The 24,280-nt window shown below is 35.9% G+C and overlaps 1 protein-coding gene across 1 annotated transcript in view; it reads left to right on the top strand.

Moving 5' to 3' along the window:
• The first annotated feature begins 1,232 nt into the window (after positions 1–1,232).
• Positions 1,233–24,280, top strand: part of LOC121419570 — a 66,005-nt gene continuing 42,957 nt past the window's right edge. The window contains exons 1-5 of the mRNA XM_041614022.1: positions 1,233–1,383; positions 6,251–6,595; positions 7,061–7,477; positions 8,438–8,524; positions 9,864–9,914. Of these exons, the coding sequence (XP_041469956.1) occupies positions 1,305–1,383; positions 6,251–6,595; positions 7,061–7,477; positions 8,438–8,524; positions 9,864–9,914 (979 nt within the window). The 5' untranslated portion in view covers positions 1,233–1,304. The remainder of the gene's footprint in view (positions 1,384–6,250; positions 6,596–7,060; positions 7,478–8,437; positions 8,525–9,863; positions 9,915–24,280) is intronic.

The raw sequence follows: 24,280 nt of genomic DNA, 5'->3' as shown, positions 1-24,280 counted from the left end.
ATACCTAAAAAGAAGAGTTTTTCGTTATCGGATAGAGTGATGGAACAGGGATATTATCATAACCCACGGCTTTAGTTTGAGCTGCCTTTCACCTTGAAAGGACTTGGCTATTTGAGATGTACTGAGGGGGGGGGGGAGGAATGATGACCCCCTTCTGATCTCAGCCGATATTATGTATAAAATATACAAATTTGTTCATGAAAAACATTTTCAAATTCAACACCCTATTTCACATCAAATTTTCTGCCTCCCACATGTAATCTTTGTATTCAAAGTCCACTCCAACAAAAACTTGATTTGAATAAAAAGGGAAAAAATCAACGAGCATAACACTGAAAATCTCATCAAAATCGGATGTAAAATAAGAAAGTTATGACATTTTAAACTTTCGCTTCATTTCACAACATAGTTATATGCACATCTTGAACAATTCAAACAATAAAAAACAAAAGAAATAGTGAGTGAGTGACATCATCGACTCTCTCATTTGGATGTAACATGGCTTGTTCATATAACTATTTTGTTAAAAATAAGCGAAACTTTGAAATATCATAATTTTCTTATTTTACATCCGATTTTGATGAAATTTTCAGCCTTGTGCTCGTCTGATTTGTCTCTATTGATTCATATCAACATTTGTCTGAGGTGGACTTGACCTATAAAGGTTTCCACATTCTCAAATAGGCTTACATGAGTGTCTTTATCTTTTATGCCATATCTATGCTAACAAAATAAGCCTACTAGATCATCGTATACTTTTTGAAATTATTTTTCTTGCCACTTTATAAAAGGACAATAAAAGTTAACTTGAAGGGTGTACCTATTTTGCAACACTTACAAAATACATGTCTTTGGTCGACGGAGTGGGCCTAGAATGAGGTTCATTCACCCGAGCGAGACGATTTTTATTCCCGCCGAAATGCAATCTGAAAATTCTGAATAGGCAATAATAGATGAATCGATCATGGAGTTATCAAATAATATCTCCATGGTTGGATGCTCTTTTCAACTCTCCTCTACATCTGCGTGTCCTACCATTGTGTTTGGTGTTTGCCAATTACAATGTGAATGGAGATCGCATTCATGTTTCCCTGCCTGAATCCATGGATGTAGAAAGCTAAATTTATAACACACACGGCATGCAGAACACGCAGATCGCAGTACATGATGTTTGCATCACTCAACAAAGACGCGCGCATAACGTTTGGGGAATTCCCCTATATGGTGTTTCTTGATTACTTCTATTCTCACTACCAATAATATCCCTGACATCATTATCTTCACCTTGCTTCACGTCACAAAACATGGCTGCCGGAATACCTTATCAGTGGTTTCGAATTTTACGCAATCTGTGGATTGTACTGCATCTATGTTGGGCACCAGGTAAGTTAATGATCATGACATGACTTGAATGCGCGGCAATACATGTACATGATGTATTCCAATTTAAGATACGAGTAAGTCACACCATGGACCGATTACATGGCCACACCCATATTTATCAAGATTATCAGCCTCGTGATGATTTACAATAGGCACATAAAAATAAGAGATTCAGCCTCAGGTACATAGTCCCTGGGACATAGTCTACTTCGCTGTCGTAACGATTGTGAGTAGACATGTACCATGATCATGCATGCATTTTATAATCTAAGCATATACAAATGGGAAGCTCATCAAGGTCCGATTCGAGATCTATATCTATTTACATTGCATTGCATTTGTATGCATGATAACATAATTAATTATATCCACATCGAATCAACCAACCACGCTGAGCGAAAGATGATTACTTTAATTGGGATTCTGCAGATACTATACACTGGGGTCATGTGCTTGTCAGGGGGGGGGGCTGATATTAAGTTACATGCAAATTTGTATGATATTTAATTCAACTATGTTACATGCCTGCCTGTCGATTCGTACGAGTGTGCACGAATGGAAAAGGAAACCACAATTTTCATGTGGATGAAAGCACTCGGGAGTTCAAAGTGCAAGCTGCATTGTATTTAATTTCACATGTTATTGGCCTACATAAAAGTATGATCTACTCTGTAGGATGTACATGTATAGGTTTGTGTGTGAACTGCATAACTTAGGCATTGTAAAAAGCGAAATTGTTGGGTCGGCTACACGAAATTGTCAAGGGTAACAGCCTTTTCAAATAGAGTCAAAATAAAACTATGAATTGATAGCTCGATCGTTCAAATAATATGACATACTTTCATCATTCACCTTCTGAAGCTTGTCGATTTGCCTGAATTATTCAACTTTAAAAACGTGCATTCTGAAGCAATTAATAATAGGCTTTAAATAAGCAAATTTTCATAATCTTATGCTTGTTTGATTGATCGAATCCGATCATTCAAAGTATTTTGCCCATCAATACACCTGCACTTCGCCCCACACATTTATGTCAAAAAATCAAGATTGGTTTAGTACATGTAACATAATATACGATTTTATTTGTAACGTATAAACGGCATTTATTGAACCAATTTTGATTATTTCGTTCCTTATGCCGAAGCAGACTATTCGTACATGTACTTACATACATATTTTCACGAATTGTGTATATATATTCCAAATGAAACCGTTTTGAATGAACGATGAATAAGTCTTTTACCAAAAACAAACGAGGTCAAGAGCTTGATAGACATTGGTAATAAGGACTTTGCTGACTAATAGGGTCTGCAGTAGTGAGATGTAAATCTGAACCTATTTAACGTGTGATGATTATAAACACTTCGTACTAAAAACGTGATTTAGCATGAATAATTAGTCTAGAAATTTGTACAGTAGACAGGTCATATGTGTATATCGTATAAGGTGATTGATTTCAACTCGTAGTTACGTACGTTGAAACAAAATTAAGTGAAATTTACGAATTTAGTCCAACAGCAAAACAAACAGCCCTTTGATTTAGGTATTATAGACCATTTAAACACTTGAATGTAACTGAAATTTGTGTATCTGTTCATCAATATCACTTCATTGAATTCGGTCCTTACATACACATAATGCATCAATTTATTTGGAAAAGATCATAGGGTAGCGATTATCATCTATTTTTTTTTGTGTGTGTAATCCCCTTTACCATAGGCATCATTTTTGTGTAGCCCGACAATATTGTCTTTGTATATATTTGGGGGATACTAATGTTTCAACTTTAATTTTTCGTATATGAACCTTTTTTAGCAGAGCAAATCGACAGGACAACTTTTAATTGATCAAATTTTATTTTCAAGGAAATTCCAGTTTCGTTATCCCGGAAATGAATTTTTGCCTTAAGTTTTTGTCTCAATTGTTCTGTTCTCACCCTTGGCAGTGAAAGAGTTCTAGTATTTAGACTAGTTTTGTTTTGTATGATAACAATATAACGATTGTATTATATTTAACCAGTGATTGCGGGAGTTTGTTATGTTTATGAACCTAAAATGAAAGCGCATATACATTCGTAATTCCGAAGGTTCGGTTTATATTCCGAAGGTTCGTATTTCCGAAGGTTCGTATTTCCGAAGGTTCGTAATTCCGAAGGTTCGTCAATCCGAAAACGAAATAAGGTTCGTAATTCCGAAGGTTCGTCAATCCGAAAACGAAATAAGGTTCGTAATTCCGAAGGTTCGTTAATCCGAAAACGAAATAAGGTTCGTAATTCCGAAGGTTCGTTAATCCGAAAACGAAATAAGGTCCGTAATTCCGAAGGTTCGTTAATCCGAAAATTGAATAAGGTTCGTATTTCCGAAAATGAAAAATATTTATTTTGGTAACAAACACGGTGTTGTCATTACAAGATAACACGATATTATGCAATTATAGTAGTAGTAGTAGTATTTATTTCCGTATTAAAAGCACAATTATATACAATAAAATACATTCAGCGTGACTGGCACAGTGACGCTGGTCTTCCGTGGGGTCCAAAACATTTAACATAAGTTGTAGACACAGCATAACAAGATAGTAATAACGATCGATGATCGTGCTGTGGCCAAAAGCATGTATTTCATTAAGAATAGGCGAACGGATCACGCATAGGTTAATTTTAATTGATTTTATCTGAGCAATTGCTGCCTATAAGCAAATGGTTTAATTAAAGATGCAGGGGATTAAGTTTGCTGGTCGCGTGCAAGTAATCTCTAGATAATAGGATTTGCATTGGAGGGGATGTCATTTTTAATAACAGCTTCTGCTGGTAATAAAAATAATACTAATAATGATCCTTGTGAGATGTTGAAAGCGCGAATCGCAAGCTCAAACTAGTAGACATTTCATGTAACAAGACTTGAACTTAAACATTCTGAGCTTTTTTGTAATCGTAAGAAAGATGTGTATCTGACTAAAGAATTAACGCGAACGCGAAGCGCGAGCTGTAATTTGTTTATATACTGACCTGGGGCCCGTTGCATAAAACTTTTTACCTGAGAAAACTCAGATTGTTTTTACCGGAGTTTTTGCCCTGTGCTAAAGTCAATGGCGGAAATCAGACTAACCTTAGTTTTCAGTTTTTACCAAAGTTTTCTCAGGTAAAAAGTTTTATGCAATAGGCTTCAGAAAGTAACCTTTTAAAGACTGCATTTAGTACACTCATGAATCGAATATATATCTCACGAACTAAATAATGAAAGCGCGAACCGCAAGCTTAAAATTTGTGATATTCCAACCTGAAAACTGGACATTTTATACATTTTTTTGTAACCAGGAATAGAATGAGTTCGTCAATAAATAATACTTGATGCGAGCGAGAAACTTGAGCTAAATTTTTTCCGATTTTCCAACCTGAAAACTGGACATTCTAAGCATTCTTGCGAAAAAATGGAGTACCCAAAAGGGTATTCCATTTTGAAAAAGGTTACTTTTTTCCGACGGGATTTTTTGGGGACAAGTATCCACCCCCCCTGCCTCTGCTTTCCCGGTTTTCATTTTTCGGATTAACGAACCTTATTTTGTTTTCGGATTAACGAACCTTATTTCGTTTTCGGATTAACGAACCTTATTTTGTTTTCGGATTATCGAACCTTCGGAATAACGAACCGTCGGAATAACGCCACAAATGTTCGGATTAACGAACCCTTTTTCGTTTTCGGATTAACGAACATCGAGGTATAGGCAATTTACGTGTTTCGGAATTACGAACCTTCGGAATAAAGAAGCTTCGGAATTACGAAGTGTAACCAAATTGAAAGTCACCACAGAATTAATGTTTGTACAATTTCAATACATCCAAAAATACTCAAAAGTTTGCTAAAAATAAGGATGATAATCTTATAGCTTATACTGGTGCACAGATAGGGTGGTTAGGGAACATGGACCTCCCATTTTTTTATACAACCTTGAAAAAATAAAGAACAGGAAAGACAGAAGAGGGAAGTCATGTTTACCGGATACTATGTCATAAGCTATTACAGTTTTTAAAGTTTTTTTTTGCTCTCTCGCAACTTCTAAAATCAAATTTGCCCGAGATACCATATCAGAACCCCTCAATTTTCATGGCTCATTACGCCATGCCCAGGCACATACACACACTTCCAGCACTTCATGAATGTGATATTTAAACAAAAGCGTAAAAATATGGAAACCTGTTTCGGAACAAACTGATGCCTTATACTGTAACTCGTAGTTTGCTCTACCGAATTACGCTACTTACATGGTTGAATATCTTCATTAGCTCCAATTTGAGTATTAAGCAATACTCCGACAAAGTAGGATGAAATAATCTTCACCACATCTACAACATTTACTTTCTCACTCTTAAGGTCTTATTAGCCCCCAAAAAGGTTCTTTTAATATGTTTCGAGTGTGATTCACGTCCCTCACTAAATGGTTTTATATCAGCTGGCAAAGCAATAAATAGTTTTTACCGTGATGAAAAAGAATGATGAATATCTGAATGAAAGCCATTAATTCATACATATATATTAAAATAAATAGGGCCTAAAACAGAACCATCAGGTACACCACGAAAGATACGTGAAAGGGAGGATGTTACACTGTTTCAATGCCGCTGGGACAGACCAAATACTACCTTTATTATATACAACTCTTTATTTGAAAAATGTTGTGAAAAAAAGAGATATAGAGATGAATTGTCGACGAAGATTTAATCAAAATAAAACGTCAGGCCTAGGCCTATATAACTTCTTATGGAAACATGAAATGGGCAACAGTTTTAAGACATAATCTTTGTATCTGTCTGCTATCATATTAATTTTATCTTCATTTATATTGCATTGCCTGCTTTCAATAAATACAGGGGCCAATGGTGATGTTCAGGTTCCCGATGGTGTTGTCTATACCGAATTGCAGAGAACGGCAGAGATTGGAGAAAAACTTGTTCTTACATGCCGGTTCTATGGAACGCCAATCGCGGTTTACTGGAAGAAAGGGGTCGACCCCACGACGGCACCAAATCTGATCACGTGGGTGGAAGGAGAATCTGCTTCCGGTTCATGCGTTAATGACAGATCATGCAATATTACAGGCGACTACTCGCTCGTCATCAGAAGCGTCAAAGTTTCAGATCAAGGCTCATACATATGTAGGGTATCGAACTACTTGGGGGTCTTAATCCATAACTTTACGGAAGTAACCGTCTTTTGTGAGTATTGTGTTTGGCTAAAGTATAAGTAAATAAATATATTATGTAATACAAATTATTCACAATTCGTTCTCATTAGGAATTAGTAATTATTATCAACACTTTATAGGTAGATAACAGAGTGTTTGTATAATAGGCTATAAATCTGGCCAATCAAGATTAGTAGAATGTATTGAGTGTTATCAACGTTTAATCCTTTCTGTTCCTGACTTGATTTTATGTGGTATGCATGTGTTGTGACATTGTGACTGATATATACTTCTGTTGGTAATTCTTTTGGCCATTCAGATTTGTAGTCATACTACTAATGATATAAGCAACAAAAACATCTACGAAGTAGAACGGAGCGATGGGGTTAACACTAAATTCCAACCAAGAATAAAACAATTTTATCATTTGACTTTCTCAAAGATTCATTTTTCACCATCTTCATCTACATATTTTCCCGGGCCTCATATTTTGTAGCGGCTCCCTCTAAACCGTACCCACTTATTGAGGAATGCCAACCTGTCAGCAATGGCCTACAATCTTGCAGACTTCCAGCCTCTGATAGTGTCATTATCACCTGTACCGCATCGAGGTACTTTCCGGACATTGATCTATTCTTCCTCCACGAATCTATTACGACAAACGCAACATACTCGCAAATCAGTGAAGAGACAAACGTGGACGGCACTAAAAACAAATCGGTTTCCATCGTTGCCAGGCCGAGTGAAAACCCCTACGTGTGCGTGGCGTCCCGTATCCCTGGATCGCAAGACCGAAGGACAGTTAGTTTAACAGTGTATCCTATTGAGACAACTGTTGCCATGACCATGATGACGACATCACAAACTAATCAAACGACTCCACCTCGCCAGAGACATGTAGCAGCCAAAGTTGGTAAGTATTGTCTCTGTGTGACCTGAGGTCTTATATATAGGCCTATCACCCACATCACCCACATCATAGGTGTGTGTGTGTTGGGCCTGGGTCAGGTCTCTTTTTCTGTTCCTGTTGTATTTGGTAGGTTATTCCCCTTATTTGTAGAAAGTATGATAAGTATAGGGATATTTCGAAAAGTACCTAGCATTCACATACAATAAGAGAGAGAGAGCAATGAAAAATTATATCATAGCTAAAACGAAAGGATATTCCTTATTAAAGTCAACGCCACTGCATGGTGGCCTTGGATTAATTTGATCTTAGCGATTATTCTGGAACCTGAAAAGCTTTTGCTGCGATATCTTTGATCCCTATTCAATTAAATCTCGTACATTCTTTGACATCAAACTGCTTGGTTCCTTTGATACAACATATTAAGTAGACCTAATACTCACTTTTTCATGTATATTCGCTAAGAATTCTAAATAATAACAATATACGGTATTTATATTGCGCACATATCCACCTTGTTAGGTGCTCAAGGCGCTCCTATATTACCCGGCTAAGCTAGGCGTTCATAGCGCACACAACTTTTTAAGGAATTACTTCCTACCGGTACCCAGGCTCACCTGGGTTGAGTGCAGCACATCGTGGATCAGTTTCTTGCTGAAGGAAATTACACCATGGCTGGGATTCGAACCCACGACCCTCTGTTTCAAAGTCCGAAGACTAATCCACTGGTCCACAACGCTCCACAAAGTGACTGTTAATGTCAAATAGGCCATGTTTGCAATACAACATTTATTCAGACATCATTCATGTGTTCGACTGTTTAATTTTTCCAACTCATCAAATGGGTGAAACATAATAATGCATATCGTCGAAGCTTATGATACATTTGGCAGTATTACATAATTCACATGAAACTGATTTTCAACATTACATTTGCTTTTGTTTCTCTGTCTTTGTGTGATATAGTTGTACCACTTATTCTGATAGCATTGGTAGCTTTTTTTGTTTGCATCTTCATCTGGTGGTATAAGAAGAGACAGACATCGAATTACGGTATGTATATCATCACACAATAGATGATTTATTTAAATATTTAGTAACTTGCAACAAGATAATGAATTAGAGATTAATTAAGAAATTAAAATATCAAGCAAATTAGGGTCTTTTTAAGGCCGTAGACCAAAAGATCTTAAACCTTAAGCCGTTTTCTTTATTCCAATTACTAATCGGGTACCCTGTGTAAGGAAGACTTAATCGGTAATCAATCAATCGAGAAACATAAACTGTCTGGTAAAAGAGGTAATCATCACTAGCTAGTAAAATCTATTGGCTTTGCACAGGGAATTCTCTGAATGGGAAGCTATCATGATTTTTTAATCTTCCACATTTGTTTGCCAGCTAAATAATGTCTGATAATGTTGAAGTTAATACTGGTGCGAACATTCCCAACGACTGACTACGACATGCTTTGACTTAATAAAATCACAATCACAATAGAGAGTTGAGAGTTTTTTGTCGAAAGTTGGTGGACTGGGACAGCAGATCACCTGAAGATTTGCACCGGACGAATAATTTCAAATATATCCTCCAGATTCAAGAGATTCCGGTCCACCAACTTTCTACAAAAGCCTCTCACTGTGAAATGACCTGCCTTTAAGAAATAATTGGTGCGTATACTTTCCCCGTAATAAATGCGAAAATTCCGGACTACGAGAGGAGGAAAACAATTGAATGAAATAGGGAGCCGCGGGGAGTAATTGGAAAGTAGAAAACCTCCGTGTCACTATATTTAATTTATAAAGTATATTAGTATTAAACAGTTAAAGGGTACGCAATAAAATATCAAGACCGTCGCTCTATCCACCAAAGTCATGAAGGTGTAGATTTCACTGTGTACACTCCATATTTATAGTCTGTCTACTATAGTGATCGTAATATTGCAACCATCCCAAATCCAGCAATATGTCACCCAAATTGTTTTTCCTTTCTTTAGCTTACAAAGGCACATCATAACCTAAACTGATGTGCAACTCAAATGTGGAAGAAATTCAGTGGAGCTTGAAAATCAAGGAGAAAACATTACTTGAAGTTTGGGGTTCGCTCGATTAAGTATGAGGTATGCTAACCTCAGCAAAATTTGCAAGTTGTCTACCACAAATGAGGTCAAAGAAACTTTCATATCTTTGAGAAAGGCTAACTTTCTCTTTTTTTAATTTAGACCTACCGGTAATTCTCAATTTGGCTTTATTTACAGGGAACCTTCCCCGGCGGCGACCTGTTGTTTTTTGTGTTACTGGTCACATAGTTGTTATCATTGTGATTATTGCTATTATTAATATTATTAGTACTATCAATATTACCATTATTATTATCATTATCATTATTATTTCAGGGAAAGGGGACTTGGAAGCGTCGCCTTTGCGCCCGATGCGAGATATCAAAGGTAAGTCTATATCCAATGCATATATCTGAATCCATATTTCAGCCTTTTCAATCAAAATCATTTAATCGCACATTGTAATTTTTGCTTCCCTTCGCCTATCTGTCTGTCTGTCTCTCCCTCTCCCTCCCTCTCTCTCCTTCTTCTCTCGCTGTGAAGAAAACCCACTGATCTCTCCCCTACCTGGATGGGAACAATAACGCTGATTGGCCTTTTCCGTGTTGAAGCACCGGAAGTTGGTACCTCTGCACGCCGAGTTCCCCCCCAAAAAGCCAAAATCGGAGCAGAGTCTGTACACGGCAATAGTGTCAATTCTTAATCATACTTACCAAATCAACTCTTATAACAGCACTTTTCAATATGAATTTATGCCTGATACAAAGTTTAAGATGTCGTCCTGTGCCACGTATAATTGCACTTATTGTGACGACCGTGGAAACAGAGAAAATGGGATTACTTTTCACAGATAAGACAAGCTGGTGAACTGCATAGTTGTAGACTTTATGTAGTCCCATGTGCTCAAATACATGTGTGGTAATTCTAAATTACCAGAGCAAGTTTCCAAAACCTCAAAACTCCGGGGGGGGGGGGGGGGGGAGTTATCGATTGTTGTGATTTCTCTGGAAGCGTGATGAATTTGATTTTATTTTATTTTATTTATTTCTGCATTCAAGATAATATATGCAACATAACAATAAGGTGATACAATTCAGTTTCACAAAGTAATAAAGCAATAGTCATAATAAAGCAATGAAAAATAAATATAGACTAGAAGCAATATTCAATCGAAAAAAAAAAACAGTTTAAATGAATGCAGGAGACCGCCATCGTGAGCGGTTAAGCTTGAAAATGATGGCGGCCTCGTAAAATGGTACATAAATTTCTTTCTTCATTGATCAAGTGGGTGCAATGCAGGTGCAGGTGCGGGTGCAGTAAAGGGCAGTTGAATAATTAACTTGAAGAGGGGGATGCATATGATTCAATGGTTTTTCTTTTAATAGTGGCTTTGAATGAGTATATTGTTGAGCATGACCTAATATTGTCTGGAAAGTTGTTCCAAATATCAGGACCATAATGTCGAATTGATTTATGAGTTATTAATAACTTAGGGTTGGTGAGATGAAGGTTTCCTGATGAGCGGGTTGGGTAGGAATGAACAGACCTGTTAAACCTAAACATATTATTAAAGGACGGAGGAAGTTGATTATTAAAGTATTTGAACATAAAGATGGCTACTTGAATTGTATTGATATCAAATATTTTTAAAGTTTTGAGTTTATGAAACAATGGGTCAGAATGAGCCAAGTAATGTGACCCTGTGCATATACGGATTGCTCTTTTTTGTAATTTAAAGAGAGAATTGAGTTTAAAAGAACCACAATTTGCCCAGACGATATTACAATATGTTATATAAGGGAGGACTAACGAATTGTATAACAAGAATAAAGTACTGTCAGGAAGAGTGAATTTTAACTTGGAAATTATCCCAATACTTTTGGAAACGGACATCGTAACGTGGTGTATGTGTTGATTCCAAGTCAAAGATTCATCTATAATAACACCTAAAAATTTAGATTGTTTTTTCTGTTCTAGAGGGGTGCCGTCAATATTAATGTAAATCGGTGTGTTAATGTTATGGGAATGGTGTCTGAAGTACATAAAATGTGTTTTTTTGTATTAAGAGAGAGTTTATTGGCTTTGAACCAGTTTGATACTTTATTAATTTCACAATTTACGATATTGTTTAAAGAATTAAGGTCTCTATGAGAATAAAATATATTGGTGTCGTCGGCAAATAAAACGAAGGATAAAATAGAGGAGGTTCTAATGATGTCGTTAATATAGAGTAAAAATAAAAGTGGGCCTAAAATGGAACCTTGAGGGACACCACATCGAACTAAAAGAGAATCAGAGTCGAAACTGTTAAAATTGACATATTGCCTTCGATTATTTAAGTAGTCTTTAAAAAATGAGAGACATTGACCTCGTATTCCATAATGGTTGAGTTTGAAGAGTAAAATATCATGGTTAAGGGTGTCAAATGCTTTACTAAGATCGCAAAAAAATGCCAATTACATGTTCTTTGTTTGCTATGGCATTTGTTATTTTGTCGTAAATTTGAAGTAATGCTAAATCTGTTGAGAATTTTTTTCTAAAACCATATTGATTAAAATTCAGAATATATTTGTTAATGAATTTATAAAGTCTTGTGTAAACTATTTTTTCTAGAATTTTAGATATTGTTGGAAGTAAGGAAATGGGACGGTAATTACTTATTTCGTGAGGGTTGTCTTTTTCAAAGATTGGATTAACTTTTGCTACTTTCAATAAATCTGGAAAAACACCTTGAGATAGGGAATTATTAAATATGTGAGTCAGAGGGCTAGCAAGAGGATGAATTATTTGCTTAAGAAGAGACATGTTAATGCCATCACAACCAGAAGATCTAGAATTATGAAGGGAACGAACAGTATTGATTATTTCGGAGGGGTTTGTTGGGGTTAAAAAGAGAGATTCTTGATTTGGATCTGAGAGGTAATCTTTAAAATGTGCGTTGGGACTATTAATTTTGTTTGCAAGCTCGGGCCCAATATTGGTAAAGAAAGAATTAAATGAATTTGCATAATTAGTTGGATCAAGTATTTCAGATCCATTAAGAGTGATTTTATCATTAGGTGGGGGTTGTGTTTTCGTACCCAACACTTCTTTGATAATTTTCCAAGTTGTATTTGTATTTCCATTGGCATCATTTATTTTATTAGCAAAATGCAATTTTCGGGATAATCGAATTAATTTTGTTAGTTTATTACGATATATTTTATATTTTTTTAAAGAATCATCAGTTGGATTGCGTAAGTGTTACGTTGATTTTTTACTTTACCTATTGGAATATTCTTTTCATAATAATGTTTTAATGTATTATTGAAGTTATTGTATGCAATATTGGGATTTACTTCATTATAAACATCATCCCATTCTTCCAAAACTAGGTCTTGCTTCAGTAATTCTATATTTTGTTTAGATTCTTTACGATAAGTATATTCCTTGTTTGATTTAGGGTAAGAGAGTTTACATTCACAAGTTAAAAAAATAGGCAGGTGGTCCGAAACTTCAGAATATAAAATCCCTCCTATGATTTTGTTATTATGAACATTTGAAAATATGTTATCAATCTGAGTTGATGAATTCAGGTTAATCCTTGTGGGTTTATTAATAACAGAAATACAGCCAAACGAGTATAAATTTCATGAAATCGGATGAACTATTATTATAAGATGAGGGCAAGAAGTTAATATTGAAATCACCGAGCATAAAAAATGTTTGTTTTCATTCCCTATTTCATGCAGAAAATATTCTAGTTCATCGTGAAAACGATCGATATTTGTATCAGGGGGTCTATAAATTAATCCTATGATGATATTTTTTGAATTAGAATTTTCAATCTCTATAAACAACGACTCTGCATGCAATAATTTAACTTCAGAACGAATCTTAAATTTGAGATTTTGTGAAATGTAAAAAGCAACTCCTCCTCCTCTTCTTTCCTTTCGGTCTGCCCTTATTAATTTATAATTAGATATATTAAATATGTCAGGGGAATTTTCATGTAGCCATGTTTCGCTTAAACCGATGACTGAAAACTGAGTATTATTTAATGAGTGTAATAGGTTAACTAAATATTCAAAGTTTCTATTTAGACTTCTTATGTTTGCATGTAAAAGAGAGAGATTATCTGGAGTAATATTAAATTCGTTGTTAAATTCTTGGGGAGTGTAATATTTGCTATCTTGTGGGTTCTCAATGAAAATATCTGGAGTAAAAGTATGTGACTCAAACAGGGGGACGTGTAAATGTAAAGTACCGGAAGTTTGGAGAGAGGTCAACTGCAAGTGTGCAAGTGGTGCATGTGCGTGAGTGTGTGTGTTGAGGTGTATTCATGTGTGAAAGTGGTGCTAGTGTATCATTAACAAGAACATAATATACTAATGCAAAAAGAGTAACACCCATCTTGATCAATGATGGTTGGGCAGTAGAGCACAGCCCGACCACCCTAAAGATACAATTGATAAAAAATTTCGGCAAATAAAAAACTTAAAGAGTTTACAACGGGAGATTGGAAGAAGACAATATTTACAAAACAGAACCATGAATCATAACAGGAAGCCCAACAAGATTGACTTCTGAGCATGTAACAAAACAAAACAAAACAAAAAAGACCCTTTTACATAATGTATACATTGGATCAATACATTAAAACCACACACACTTTCCAGTCTGGAAAATACCGAGACTGGTCTGAGTCTGTAGCCATGAGGAATAAATAAATGAGGGAGACTGGAAATGAGCTTTGAATCAATTTGGAAGTAAAGAGAGTTCAAGAAAGTACTAGAATCCAACCATTCACAGTTCAAAAATAGAATAATGGCTCTTTTTCTGACAGACCGATTAAAATATCCAAAAGAATGAGATGGGATCCAATTAGGGATTTTTCTAAGTTGTATGAAGATAATAAGCATGTAGTTGGGGGACCAAAAATGTGTGTATACGGCCTAGTGATTGTTGGAAAAGTGGCGGGGAAAAAACAAACTATGGTGAATTCAAAATAAAAGACCAACATAATCTAATAGATTCATCATGTGGCTGAGAAGACGAGGCGAAAACTATTATACATTGTGTAAGCATAATCAACACAATCTCTAATGATTAACCTAAAGGTATTGTCTTCCTTCCCCCACTCTCTCTTCCCTTTTCTTCATTTTAGAAAAGATTTGAAAGGCTGTTGTATGGATCAACGTCCGCCTCTAAGTAAAATATAATAGGGTGTTTTATGAACAAAAAGCCAGATATCTACGTTGAAGTATGCATTCTTATAGTACACGTGTATGTACAAACTAGTATGGATATTTGCATACAGGTTGTTCAACTGCTTTATAAAAACACAATGTACGTCATGATTTGCCGCTGTAGAGAGAGAGGGGGGGGGGGGGGGGGGGTGGAATTCTGATTGGAGTAGACCAGGTGCGTTTGGTTCATTCATGCTATACATCGACCAATAAAAGTTCATGAACAATGTAATAGGCGGGAAATGACCAGTGGTGCATAAAATCCACGCCTTGTGCTAAGCGGAACCTGTGTATGTGGGCAAAGGAATGAAGTGAATACAATAATCGCTTTCTTTCTTAACAAGTTCTTTAAGATAGTTGGAAAAGTTAAAGAATGAAATCGTATTCTAAGTTAGGACTCTGCCTAATTAAATAAAGAGATTAAGCCGTTGTCAAACAAAGGGTATTGCATTTTGGAATCAATCATAAAATTGGCGGGAAAAAATCTACATAGAAGTAATTTAAATACATGTCAAGGACGAGATTTACATTTTAATGGTTACTACATGTACCTGAATAGAACGTCACTGACATCAATATACATTCTATAGTCATGATAGTGTGAGGGAGTGGTCCGCCACCCCTCTCTCTCTCTTCCTTTATAATTGGCTCAAAGAATGGTTGTTATAACAACAATTGCATTAATCAATACACGTCAGTTGATAAATGATAAAAGGATACTATACTGATTTTTTTTTTCTTTCTTTCTTTTGTACATAACTGACCGATACATTATACAGGCATGTCTAGTCGACGCGCGCTTCCAGAAAATGTAGACTTGCGTAATGCAGATGATCGCAGAAATGCAGATTACGTAAATGAAATGCCATTAAATAGGCTGAGAGAGAGAGGGGGATTTGCATGATCCAAGTCAATGCATAATGTTTTCTCATGCTTGTTATCGACAATAACGTGAAGGGCGGGAAATGACCACCAGTGCATAAATTCCACGCCTTATTTGGTGAAAACTGATTTTTTTTTTCTTTCTTTCTTTTGTACATAACTGACCGATACATTATACAGGCATGTCTAGTCGACGCGCGCTTCCAGAAAATGTAGACTTGCGTAATGCAGATGATCGCAGAAATGCAGATTACGTAAATGAAATGCCATTAAATAGGCTGAGAGAGAGAGAGGGGGATTTGCATGATCCAAGTCAATGCATAATGTTTTCTCATGCTTGTTATCGACAATAACGTGAAGGGCGGGAAATGACCACCAGTGCATAAATTCCACGCCTTATTTGGTGAAAACTGATTTTTTTTTTCTTTCTTTCTTTTGTACATAACTGACCGATACATTATACAGGCATGTCTAGTCGACGCGCGCTTCCAGAAAATGTAGACTTGCGTAATGCAGATGATCGCAGAAATGCAGATTACGTAAATGAAATGCCATTAAATAGGCTGAGAGAGAGAGGGGGATTTGCATGATCCAAGTCAATGCATAATGTTTTCTCATGCTTGTTATCGACGATAACGTGAAGGGCGGGAAATGACCACCAGTGCATAAATTCCACGCCTTATTTGGTGAAAACTGTTGATGTGGCATGCAAATTAAAATACTACAATGCGTGTACAATAAACAAAACCCTTTACAGTGTAACAATATGTCAATTCAGTAGTAATCTTCTTTGGCGAATTGTTTAAAATATTTGAGAAGTATAAGGTGAATACATAAGAAGCCCAATCAATCATCTTTTAACAAAGTGGTAAATATGTTGAAAGATCAAAGAATGGAATTTTATCTGAATTTAGGACTCTACTTAATTGGACCAAGCCGTTGTCATAAAAGGTATAAGCGTGAAGGATTAAAACTGAAAGATGGCGGGAAAAAACAACTGCATAATATGCAAGAAAATTTAATACATGTCAAGTGTACGAAACAAAAATGAGAATGGTTTCTCCATGTACCTGAGGGAACGTCACTGGCATTAATATGCATTCTATACATATAAGCATAACTGACATGATTTTGGTAAACCATATTCTCCCCCCCCGCCGCTCTTTCTTCCCTTTATTTTTGAATCAACGGAAAGGATATTCGTGACCAATTCCAGTCTGTATGTATAATATAAAAGGGGATGTAGATGTTTTTAGTATACAAAACATACAACGTTGCATCGAAGCATTATGACAATGAAGAGGAGGCGTGTTAAGAAAAGTCAATTGTAGTCAGTTGTACAGTAATCATGGTAATGCAGGTGTTTGCAAACAGATTGCTGCTGTTTTACGAAATAATAATAACATGCCATTGAATGGGAGAGAGAGGGGGGGGGGGGGGGTGAATTAGAATAGTCCAACGCAGTTTGGTTTTGGAATATACTCTCGTGGTCACTCGACCAATAATATCAATGAACAGCGTGAAAGGCGGGAAATGACCATGGGTACATAAAAAGCCACGTCTTAAATGGATGCGGCCATGCGAATTACATACTGCAATGTGTGTACAAGAAGCTAAACACTTTTCGGTATAACAATATGTCAATTCAGTAGTAATCTTTTCTGACGGACCGTTTAAAATATTTGAGAAGTCAAAGAATGAAATCGTAATCCGATTGAACTTCTAAATTGGATAAAGAGATTGAGATGTGACACACAAAATGGTGGGCGTGCATTAATTAAATTGAAAAGTGGCGGGAAAAGAGTCAAATACAAGACTGGAGTAATTCCTTCATCAGGTTTCATAATTATACACAAAGTTTTTAATCCAAAGATTGATCTACAGAAAAGACCAATAGGTTAAACAACAGAATTGCTTATGATAGTAGTTATTGAAAACTTCAGTCATATAAAATACAGGAAAATAAAGACCGTTTCTTTCTTTCATACTTTTTTGGTAAAAAGCGATGTTTCCGAAAAACATGTTTCAGCATAATGAAATAATGAAAAACACCTATTGCTACTGATGTAAAGTAATCTTTATCTTAATATTGATAATTATGACCGGTAATCAACATTGAACAATTGGGAGGTGGTATTATTAAGTACATTCTGATAAAGAGAAAAAAAAGAGTTCTGACAAAAACTGAAAACTTCACTTTTATCATGTATATAAACCATGTCATACATTTTTGGTTCAACAAAAAGTTTAGAGAAAAAAAAACCTGATCTGCCCCGATATCAACATCATCGTAGGCTCGTGAGCAAAATGTCCGATAATTGGTTGGACAAAAGTCAGCATGAATCAAAATAATGTATACTAAAGCAAACTTGGTGTCGAAGCACGTATGGAGTTTCCATTTTCTTATGTTAATAATATTCATATAAATGTTAGCAGGAGTTAAAAGTGAAAATGTGGTTAATTTATCCTTTTATGAGAGCATAGTGATTCAATATCATTCCATTATAAGTATAATTCAAAAATAAAAGTAGATATCACCTCAAAATGATGACAGGGTAGCTGCATTTTCAAAAGATCACATGTTGATGTCCCTGTATCCTTCCTCTGTGTGACTTTGATGATTTGTAGATAAAAAAATAGTTGACAGGTTTTCTCCATTCCAACTTGTAATTGTATGTAATCTCAAAATGTAATTCTCGTTAAGATTGACATTTTATTTCCTCTTGAAGATTGATAATATTACATGTAATAATCAAGATGTAACGAACGACCAGTATTACTCTTCGTAGGGTTTCCACGTTGCTGTTCCTTTCTCTTTCCACTGTAGGACGATTTTGACTCCCAACAGTTTAATCCGGGTTGACAGGTTTTTCTCCTTACGTAGCTTGAAGGCAACCTCGGCGAGGTAACCGCGGCGAGCCTTCAAGGTGGGTGGCAGGTCCGTCCTTACCGTTATGCGAGGGGGGCGTGGCAGCATGCAAAACAAAAGAAATAATCTGACAAGCATCAAAAAAAGGTTATCAACCAGAATTTTAGGGCGGACCACAACGATTTTAGGGGGCGTCCACCTGAATTTAGGGGGGATGCAGGAAAAAAAGGACAAGCTAAAAGAACAAAAACAAAGTTGTCAACATAAATTTTGGGGGGGTCTGTCCTCCACCTAAAATATAGGGGGACAGGACCCCCCCCCCACTTCCGCTGCCTGTATGAACAAACTGGGTAGAGGATAATTGAAGAGGGTCGATCGATGTGACAGAAGGAGAGAGAGAGAGAGAGAGAAGGTCAAGTCTAACTCTGAAAAATATTGATTTGAATCAATCAGAGAAAAATCAGACAAGCACAATGCTGAAAATTTTATTAAAATCGGATGTAAAATAAGAAAGTTAAGACATTTCAAAGTTTCGCTTATTCTAAAATAAAATTGTGATATGAACGAGCCAGTTTCATCTAAATGAGAGAGTCGATGATGTAACTCACTCACTATTTCTTTTGTTTTTTTTATAGTTTGAACTATACAATATTTCAATTTTTACGAATTTGACGATTAGGACCTCCTTGCCTGAAGTACAAAATGTTAAAATAATGGAATACCAACCGAGATGTGCATATAACTGTTTTGTGAAATGGAGCGAAACTTTAAAATGCCATAACTTTCATATTACATCCGATTTTGATGAAATTTTCAGTGTTATGCTTGTAGAATTTTTCTCATTTTATTCAAATCAAGTTTTTGTTGGGGTGGACTTGTCCTTTAAAGGGCGAGTCCACCTCACGGAAACGATTATTTGAATAGAGAGAAAAACCACACAATAATGCTCAAAATTTAATCAAAATCAGAAGTAAGATATGAAAGTTATATTTTTACAGTTTTACTTAAGCGATGAATTTTTCAGTGTTACACTTGTTTGAATTTTTTTGTTTGGGGGGGGGGTGGGGTGGACTTAAATTAAAGGGGGTTTCAAACCCAGTGTTATAAGCCTGCATAACCTAGAAAGTCCTCGCCCTATCGATCCTAAGATGTTATTTAGCAAACCTCCAAAATACCCCTAGACAAGTCAAGGATTTCATCCATTCTTCCTTAGGTGAGAAAAACACCAACCCCTTCAAAATTATGCTTCCGAAATGTACTGGGAAAGTACCTTGGTTTCAAGAAATTGCGAATTCTGGCACCTTAAATATATGAAGTTTTGTATAAAAAGCAATGAGAACTTCAGTGTGCAGACAGCTAGCGTATCGCTCACAATGCACATGCTAATGGAGCGATCGCGTATCTTTTGGGGGAACTGGTATGGCGGACAATAGAACTCGCGGGCTTCAAACAAAGGACCCTCCCCGCATATCCAGTTAGGGGAGAGATCAGTGAGAAAACCTGCATGCACATTCCAGCCCTATATAGAGTATCGAAGTGTAACGTCACTAGGCACCGTCAAGACAATAAACGCGGCTGGTTCTCAACAGATTCGCAGCTGACGATCGTCTACACACATTATCATGATTCTGAGGTTGCAAGCGCTGAAATTATGTTAGCAGCCATTTTTTCTTAGGAGAAACACGCTCCGGATTCGAACCAGGCCGTCATGACACCATGGCAACCGTGAAGTCATCGATTCGGTACTCTATAAACGGATGATCACCACGTTTGGATAATTCCTTATCCCTAACTTGTTAAAAAAATGTCGGACTTTTTAGTAACTCGTTCTCAATATATTTTGCCCGCAATCCACGAGCTATGTTGGTGATATTCACGTTATGGTTAATTCACTATTTTGTCAAAATATTCAATATTGGGGAAAGAACTGATAGACACTAGCTTTGTGTGGTCTCTTATGGCTGTGTTTTAAGAAAAACTAGTCCACAAAATATACATTTTGAGATAACCATCGATAATATGCCTATACGTAGACTGAATTAGCCTATAATTTTATTCAGAGAAACTGAAATGTTTTAAGAGGAAAGTGCGATTCGTTCCAAGCGAGCCTATATCTCAAGACCACACAGCTACGAATGTTGCATTATGCTGTCCAGATGTGAGTAGTTGAGGAATTGAGGTGGCGCTATATTAAGACTGCTAGTTCGCTGCTGCGTACCAGTCATGGCCCAGTGAAGGGGGGGGGGGTGCTGGAGCACCCCAAAATATTTCCTCGGGGTTACTGCGTGTACTCTCCATAGAAAGCACTCTCAGGTATTCTTGAAGATGTATAAAAATTGATAAATGTAGCTAAAATTACCTTCATTTTGTAGTTAAAACCTTTTATTTTTCTTTCTTTTCCACTTATCTTGGACCAATTTGACCTCCATTTTTTAAAGGAAAACCTTTCTCTTTTTTGTTACGCTTTTCAAATTTTTGCCTCAACATCCCCAGTAAAAAAAATCTTTCACAGGGCTCTGGTGCCAGTGTAGAAATGTGTTTCAATTTATCACAGTGAAATGACTATGTGAACTCACCGTGTAAAAATATTGTCACAGTGTTTTCACTATGTTCTTCCCAGCAGGAAGAATGTTAAATGAAGCAGTACTTTCGTTGTATTCTATCATTATTTTAATTATCATTATTATTACTACTACTACTACCTCTATTACTATTATAATCATTATCATCGTAATTTACATATTGATAACATTGTTATTATTATTATTATATAAACTTTCAACTCTCTCCGTAGGGAAAGTTTCTTTTTATGAATTGTGGAACTTGATATATCACATGGAAACTAAATATTCGGGAAAACTACGGGAGGCCCTCATCTTCCTGAATATCTGTCGGGCAGAAGACGAACTAACTGCAGACAAGGCCTATAATTTGCTTTGCGAATGGAAGGATACAAATACATACGATGATGAAGCTGCGGTGCTGAAAAATGCATTAACTGGACATGGACTTGAGCGATTATGGAAAAACTTGTGTGGTGAGATCTCGTCTAGATACAGCTTATACTTACGTGTTGCCGCTTTAATTGTTATAAAGATGATGTGAACAAGAAGTGAGAACATTATCCAATCAAAGTGACAGCAATCGTGGCCAAAAAAATCACATGGGTGTTATCTGAGAGCCCACCGCTATCATTATCTGCGACCTTTATTTCTAAAGAATCTTAAATAATACAATAATTTATATATGTTAAATAAGATAAATTAATCAACATTTATTATTCACAAAATGTAAAACCCTAATTAGATATCTAATTCTGTTTTTTCACTAAAATTTCATATAATCAATTGGACAAATATCTTTATTAATCGGATGAATTACCATCATGTAGGCCCAAATGGACATATGCATAATATTTGTTCAGTAAGGCAATTCTTATTTTATGATTTGAAAAGTTAATTTTGTCAAGCAAGATTAATATGAATAGTGCATTACTAGAGTCATGTAGATATGATGGCGATTTTTTTTTCAGATGAGAGATATGAAGCAACGTATGTTCCTGACAAATCATTGAATCGTATTTTATGGAACGTTGGTGGTGATAAACAAGTACGAAGTTTCTTTCGTGAACTTCTACATGACCAACAAGAGAGTCCGTTGGAATGGTTCGGAAATGAAAGTGATGGAATAAAGGATGCTACGGATTTCTTGAGGCAATGGTGTGACAAAGAACATGAAGAAAACCAAAATGTCCAACTAAGTTTAGCTCTAGAAAGAGCTAAACTCAAGCCATTAGACAGACAATTTTTCGAAGGTGAGTTAAAAAGTGACCTCCCTTTCTTCTAATGAACTGCTGATGGATGAAAGCTAGAGTAGCAAAACTGTTTGATTGCGTCATATATTTTAATTGGTTAATTCTTTTGTTTAAATATGACGTAAAATCAGTGAAAATGGATAACAATGATAAGCGAATGTATGCATGCACACACACATTGCACGATTACAAACATACACACACATGTACACACACACCCACACCCCCCCACACACATATATATATATATAATATATATATATATATATAATAAATATGTATGTGTGTGTCCTCAAAAAAGTTAGGAAGTCTGATTTTGATTGATAATCCTTCCCCAGTTTTAGTAGATATCAATGTGTGATTGATACCAATGAATAGATAATTTAATTTTCCTTAAAATTATCCCCTACATGGTATGATTATGGTTTACATGGAGGTGCAGTGCCTTCAGATGTAGGGCAAGGTAAAAATTCAAAACTTGCAAAATTACACAATATTGAAAGTTATTATTATTATTATTACTTATTATTTGTACTGCGCTTTTCCCATTAGGCCCAAAGCGCTTACAATGAATTAATAATATGTAATATATAAAAAAATAACAAAGCATGAAAGAGATGAGTTTTTAATGATTTTTTGAAGATTGCTAACGATGGAGACTGTCTAATTATTAGTGGCAGGTCATTCCAGGATTTTGAAGCCGACACCGTAAAAGTTCTGTCACCAGCTAATGTACGAGTTAATGAATATGTGATGCAAAGGGGATCAATGGCCGATCTAAGAGCTCTAGTTGGTGTATAAAGATTCAAGCAGTTACTTAAATACTGTGAAGCCTGTTTATTTAATGTTTTGTAGACAATCAAGAGTAATTTGAACGTAATTCTCAGTTTAAAAGGAAGCCAGTGAAGAGAATTAAAGAGTGGTTGGGAAGGATGATCCCGGGAAACCTGTAATTGTGCTGCCCAATTTTGTAGTCGTTAAACACGGACTAATTGATTAGATTGATTGTTACCCGTGGTGATGATCAAGATTAAGCAGTGTCTTGATTTTGAACGGATATTTTTCATCTCTATTGTCACAGGCAAAAGAATCATGTTCTTTATTGACCCTTCATGACTATTTCTGCTCATTTTGCAGCTTTTTAATTTGGACCCCATCCAACACTTTTGAATCCTACCCTTTTTGTGATGGCATGGTCATAACAAGCATGGTATCATCCAATGCAGTCAGCATATAGATCCTATTTCAGCACTGAGACAGCCCTTTTGAAATTGCAAAATGATGTTCTGTCATTTTTCAATCAGCATAAGTGTGTTTTCTTAGGGTCACTCGACCTGAGTGCAGCTTTTGATACTGTGGATCATACCATATTACTGAATCGTTTAGAACCTGGTCTAGCTCTTTAATGGTTTACGTCTTACCTGACTTCTTAGTCATCTAGGATAAGCATAGCCGGAGAGTTGTCTGACCCGTTGGTCACTGAGTATGGGTGAGTTCTCGGGCCGATTCTGTTTAGTCTGTATATCACTCCCACCTCTGATATTATTATTAAACATGGTCTACTGTACAGTGTGTATCAAAAAAAGTTTACACTTAGAAAAAATCCTGTAAAATTATGCATTTGTAATATCGTTAAGATTTTTTCACATTTTAACATTGGTACAGATCCATTTAAGCAAATGACGTTATAATTGTCGAAAAATATTTCCGCTTGAGTGAGCACCACTTACTTTTCAATTCAATTCAATTCAATTCAAAATGGTTTATTTAGATAAAAAACTTTCATCACAGCACAGAGCCGAATTACAAAAAGTTTTTTCAATATAAAAGATTGAAATCATAAGGAATAAACAGAGTGTGGCATACAACAAAAAAAAGTAATACAATAAAAAACAAATATGGTACACAAAGAGAAACATGTAAGAAAAAATGGTCCAATATGACGTTAGCATCAATAACA

The sequence above is a fragment of the Lytechinus variegatus genome, chromosome 8, assembly GCF_018143015.1.
Source record: "Lytechinus variegatus isolate NC3 chromosome 8, Lvar_3.0, whole genome shotgun sequence".
Classification (NCBI taxonomy): domain Eukaryota; kingdom Metazoa; phylum Echinodermata; class Echinoidea; order Temnopleuroida; family Toxopneustidae; genus Lytechinus; species Lytechinus variegatus.
Note: the sequence above shows the minus strand (reverse complement) of the source record. Positions and strands in the feature narration are given on the sequence as shown.